Genomic DNA, 6,188 nt, shown 5'->3' with positions numbered 1-6,188 from the left:
AAGGCGGAGAATCCCTGATGACCAAAAAAAAAAACTAATCGGTGCGATATGGTGTGAAGAGAAAGGATCTGCAGAGTGGGGCATGTCGACAGTTATCCCTGTATTCAAAAACGGAACGCGGACGTCACCGTGGCATCGAAGGTCTTATCCTTCGAAGGTTGACTGAACACGGAAAGACGGATCTGTGAAAACCAAGCTTAGTTGCGTCCTGCAAGAGGATGCGTCGATCATATCTTCACCCTCCGACAAATTCTGGAACAGCGACACTGCTTTCAGCAACCAACCATGGTTGTGTTACTTGATCTGAAAGCTGCCTTTGACTCTGTGGACCGTCAGGCACTATGGTAGTGTCTGTGCAGCAAAGGGGTCCCCCATAAATTCTTGGTCCTCCCTAAGTCGCTGTACTCCAACTCCCGCGGCCGTGTGAAGATTCATGGGAACCTCTCTCCTGAGTTTACCACGTTAAGTGGTGTCAGACAGGACTGTCCTATTTCACCTTTCCTCTTCAACTTCGTCATTTATACGATCATGCAAAACTCACTACCAGCCTGTAGTGCCTGTGGGGTCGAAGTGCTCCCTGGGCGTCCGCTCCAAGATATCGAGTACGCAGACGACATAGCTCTTCTTGGATCTTACCCAGTGGTAATGTAAACAATATTAAATAATCTAAATAATCCCGCCTCATGATTTGGCATGCGCTTCACGCCCGTAAAGTGTAAAGTGCTATTGCAAGAATGGGTCGGCTCGAACCCCAGCCTCATGCTTACGGATGAGCCGATTTAGTTAGTACATAAATTTGTTTACCTGGACAGCTGTATCAGTCCCAGTGGTCCCGTGAAAAATGATATTTCTATCCGGATTGAAAAGGTCAGTGTAGTTTTTGTGAACCTGCGCCACCTGTGGCGTAGGTTTGACATGAACCTACGCAAAATAATCCCAGAGAGTTCCTTAGATGCGACGAATACCAGGCTGATACCACAATGATTTTCACATGACGTCCTTGCGTCCTTTTTGAAAAATGGGATGACGGTCAAGAAGCTCCATTCGGCTGGTATTCTGTTTTCGTTCGAAATCTTATGTGTTATGGTTGTCAGACTGTTCATCAGAACAGTCACCCGTTTTGAAGAGTTCGGGGTACAGACCATCCTAGCTGGGTGACTTGTTCCTTTGGAGGACTTATATATCACGATGCATTTCAGTGTCAGTGGCGATCTTGTGGTCATTTTGTATCCAAATTGCCTGAATGAGTGTTTGGAGGTGTATGCACCTCGGAACTGTTATAGTAAGCTAGAGTTAAGTCCCTTCCCCGTCCACCTTTATTTTTTCTTCACAACAAGGCTTTCAAGTAAATCGTGGTTGTATGGCATTGAAGCATCGGTGTTGAACACTGATGCTATGCTGTCGATGATTATAATGATGATGGCATACTTCCTGCTGATCTGTGTACGCCTGAGGGGTGACGCATTGTGGCGTGATCGGAATGGACTTGTATCCCCCAGTAAGAACGGCAGTCTCGAATTGTAGCTCTTCATCGGTGGCTGATGACCACGTGATCCAACTGGGTGAATGGTTGGTTTGTAGTTGGTGATTACGCGATGCTAACGTCAATACTGAAAGTTCGTACTGGCCAGAAACAGTTAATGATCTGCACACAACTGGAGGAGTTGCTCTACGTTCTGTGCGACGAGCGTCGCCTCCGAATCGACCACCGAGATGTGGCTTGGGCATTCATATCACCCGCAAGGATCATATTGTCAATGCTTACGTAACCATTGGACCCGGATAACTCGACACAAAGTATCCTTCTTAACATTAAAACTGCAGCCCGTTGGTGCGTAAGCCGACACTACAAACAGATACCGCTTTTTATGTCGAGAGGCATTGAGGTTGATTGAACTGGATAACCGGATGGCGCAAAGACGACTGTTCACTGGGATCAGATCCAACAAAGCGCGTTCAGATCTGGGGCTAAGTGCAACTCCCAGGTCATATATTCCAGGATTCATCGCTTTTGGGTCACCGGACGTACGGAGGGGAAATGTGAGTTCATCGGGCTGAGTTCAGCCCTGGCGTTCTGAGATGCATAACCACGCTTGGGTCTTGTATACGTGTTTCGGAGACATAACACACATCAATTTTAAAGGAGCATAAGGTTTCAGCAAGCATTGCCTGTTTGCCAATTTAACATAGAGTACGAACGTTAAAAGCTCCTATATAAAAAGGGTCTCGTGGATCTAGAAGGTGGACACAGAACTGTGCGGGCAGGTCGAGGAGGAGAGTTTCGTTTGAGGACCCTCACCTTGAGCCTTTGACTCAAGAGCCTGACCCACAAGGCAGTGGGAGGATGCAGGGTTTTGTTCTGGGACACTGCCCTCAGGCTCTGGCTCAAAAGTCTGACCCACAAAGCAAACATGAGGTAGGCTTTCGTTTGCAAGCAGCTCCCGGAGTCGATAGTTCAATAATCTGACATGCACGGCTGCCGGGGGTTGTCCTAATCTAAGGTCGCAGGGAATAAGGACTTTACTGTCTTATTCCGTATACGGCTGTGCACAGCAACACCGGACTCTGGTTTTGAAAGTATTTCGACCTAATTCAATAATGCGCCGGTGGTCACAATTAGTGGGTGGGCAATCGGAGTGTGCAGTTTTTAGAGTCAACCTTCTCAAATCCGTCCTTCCTCAGGGGAAGGCAGCATGGCTGCTTCCATGAATATGTACATGTTGGTCGCCTGGGGTAAACACCTTACTACCTTCACATTTGGGGCGAAATGGCTCAGTGATTAGAGCACAAATTAACGACCGGAAGGTTCGTGGTTCGAATCCGACCTCTGCATTTCGACTTCCCCTGTCTAGGTATGGTCAACCTGGCAGTATCCAAGCCTTGGTCCTTCTTTCGGGTGGTGTGTCAGCGGGGCACCGAGAGGATATTACAGCTGAGCGATTCGCTGATTGATTTCACCTTCCTGTCTCAGAGCACGGTACGGCTTTACCCGCAGGCTACTCTTGGAATGAGTATTTTTCGGCCTTCCTGACATGGTTGCGCCTTGTGGAACGAGGCCCCTAGACCACATATGAAGACGATGGTTTCTCAGAAAGAGCTTCGCAAATCACAGGCATTTGGGGTTTATTTTGAACGCATTCAAACCAGCTCAGGTAGCCACTTCTAATCATGACAATGTCTACGTTGCCACTGTCTCAAGGCTTTTAGTCAGGCTTCCTACCATATCCACATTAAGACATTATCCTCTTTTTAATGTTTGCTTCACCAAGAACCCCATCGTCCTTCAAGTGTGGTGGCCAGCTGAGGCACAATGTCTTTTAGTAAATATATGGTTGCTACCTGAGCAGCTCAGTCACATGAGGCCGTCTTTCCTGTTGAGTCGCAAGTGTGGGCGTATCTAGGTTTAGTCACTTTTCATGTTGGTGTCGTTTCCATTGCCATACCACTGATACATTATCGCTGCCTCTATATTATTGTCTCTTGGTAACTCCGTTTTTCTCCTGTTCCTCCTCTCAGAACCGGGAGCTGCAGATTATGCGACAGTTGGATCATCCAAACATCGTGCAGTTAAAATATTTCTTCCACGTTGTTGGTGAACGAGTGAGTGGATGCTTTCTTTGTTTTTTTCCCATTGCGCTTTTTGACTTCCTTTCGCTTATTAAACTCAATCAACGACGATTCATCCGTTTGGGTAGCTTGTCTGAGCAACAGATTTTCCCGGCAAACAGCTGCATGAAATCAGTTGCAGTCAGTTAAAAATGGTGTCGTCAAGGCGTCAAAGCACACTCATTTCTCCCATCAACGCAATCCGGAATGGCGAATATCCAACAATTAGACTAGGTGGCTCAGCTCTTTCCCCTCGCACTGCAGAGGAACTTTAATTTCGCCCTACCAAGGGTGAATACGTCGGCGAAGCGGACTTTTTTTTACTCAGTCCCGATAGTGCTCGCTGTTGAAGAGGGGGACCCATCAAGCTGTTGTGTGTTCTAGTCTGATTACCGCGGCACACTACCACACTGAGCTTGTCCTCGGGCCATTGTGAGGTGGTATTAACCACCTTGTGATATTCACCGACCTATAGCCTCTGTTGAGGGGCTTGGTCATGGACAATAGTCTCACATTGTGCTGGCAACATTGTTCATTGCTCAGAACTTCCCGTAGTTGATGTGCTCCTGCTCCCCACCACTGATGCACCGGATCGGATTGGTATGTCCCCATCACTCTAACCAGTAGCTCTGTCACTCTTCGGTAATAATGTCTGTGCGCTCAAAATATTTGTGAAAGCAAACGGTTGACCATTGAAGTCCCGGACGCGTTATTTGGATCAGGTGGGGGCACCGGTTCAGTTGAAACACGCTCCACCCAAAGCGGAAGAAGGGTTCTCTCGAAGCCAAAGGGAAGACTGGATGCTATAAAGAGGCTGAACATAATCCACAAACTTCAATGTACGACAAACCGTGTGTTGGTTATACTGGAAAGCGTTCAGCTGTAGCCCCTTTTGGTGCCTAGCTGTCATGCCACCCAAAGGAAGCATGAGGTCAGCCAGGATACATGAACACAAACATCCCAGTAGAAGATGTAACCCAGTGTCACTCGTTTCAATTCATGAAGCCATGGGAGGACCTCAGTTCAATTGGAATGACGCCTAAGTACCTGCTCACCCAAAAACAAAATTGGAAGCGGATGTTTGCCGAGGCTTGATACCCCGCAGAAAATCCATCAATAAACACAGTCTTCAGCCGCTGTGAACAAAACAACTACACAATTACTGGATTCGAAACCATGTGGGTTTTCGGACGACGTAACAGTAACCAACGGTCCGATCGGATCGAGATGGAAGAATGGTTTTGCACGAAAATATTGATAGGAAGTTCCATGGTTCGAACCCAACCACTGCGTCCCAACTGCTTTTTTCTGGGCTCGAGCAACCCGGCGGTATCCTAGCCCTTGTTCTCCCTTCGGGTGGCATGGCAGCTAGGCACCAAAAGGGTGCTACAGCCGAACGATTTGACTTATTGTTTCTCCAATTACTCAGTCGAATGAAGGAGACCAGATCAAAAAGCAAAAAGGGAAGGGACCAATCATTACAGGGGGGGGGGGGGAACCGTCGAATCGAGGGCGTCCAATGAACCGACCAAATACGAGGATTCCGAGTTCACCAATCAAATTACGCGAAAGCCAGCCCCCGACCGATCGCTCATGCTGGGCGTATTACATACTGTTTAGAAACCGTATATGCACATTCAGAAGAGAAGCAATTAATCCACCCAACTCCGCACTGACAATGTCACCTCGAGTAGTGATGAATTGTTTGCAATCCAACTGCCAAGCTCGGTGGACAGACCAACAACCGAGAAACCGATCGCTTACGATAGACGGGGACTAAGCACCTTCCATAGACTACGCTTTTCATTGCGCATAATTTGTACAGAGCAGGAACGCCTGTCTGTGAAAACTCATTTTAACGGTTCATGTGCGGAATGGGAACGATCGATAGGTAGTCACTTTGTTCAGCGTCCGCTTTCGCTAGACCGGGCCGCGCACAATTCTCACATCTCGTCTGGCCTTAAACAAGCCTGCCCACGCACATACCAGACGAAGAAAGGATTAAATGACACCTTTAAATTTGCTTTGCTGGTACTGCTGTATGCCATGTAACTTACGACACCCAGACGAGCATTGAACCCCAGGCAAGACTGTGGCCTTATCGGATCACATTGGTGAATTCCTGTTCGTTCTGCGCACAATTCTGGTTATCAGGTGCAACCGGATGTAATTGCTGACCAGGAAGCTTGGTGGATTCGAAAGGTCCCAACAACAGAGGAAGCGTACAATGCCAGGAAAACTCTTCGAAAAGCCTTGAAAGCCGTTGTCGAACTTAGAGCGTTAGAACGAGTATTCTCGACTGCAGCTTAACCGATGGCATGCTTGTTCTCACTGGCACTGGGGGCTCTAATTGTAAACTCCAGGTTGAGACAGCTCACTGGTCAAGGGGCGAAACTGCTGATCGGAATTTTCACGGTTCGAATCCACCTCCGGCTTTTCGATCGGTCCCGTCTAAGCCTGCGTGGCTTGGCAGTATGTCATAGTATAGTATAGTATCGTTCAGCTGTAGCACCCTTCCGGTACCTAGCTGCCATGCTACCCGAAGACTGCACGAGGACCGGGATACTGCCAGGTTGCCCAAA

At 48.0% G+C, this 6,188-nt stretch overlaps 1 protein-coding gene across 1 annotated transcript in view; it reads left to right on the top strand.

The window, feature by feature from the left end:
* Positions 1-6,188, top strand: part of T265_14531 (hypothetical protein) — a gene marked incomplete at both ends in the record, with an annotated part of 61,200 nt that overhangs the window by 8,687 nt on the left and 46,325 nt on the right. The window contains one exon of the mRNA XM_009174073.1: positions 3,517-3,600. Coding sequence (XP_009172337.1) covers positions 3,517-3,600 — 84 coding nt within the window. The remainder of the gene's footprint in view (positions 1-3,516; positions 3,601-6,188) is intronic.

This window comes from Opisthorchis viverrini, assembly GCF_000715545.1.
Source record: "Opisthorchis viverrini unplaced genomic scaffold opera_v5_209, whole genome shotgun sequence".
NCBI lineage: Eukaryota > Metazoa > Platyhelminthes > Trematoda > Opisthorchiida > Opisthorchiidae > Opisthorchis > Opisthorchis viverrini.
Note: the sequence above shows the minus strand (reverse complement) of the source record. Positions and strands in the feature narration are given on the sequence as shown.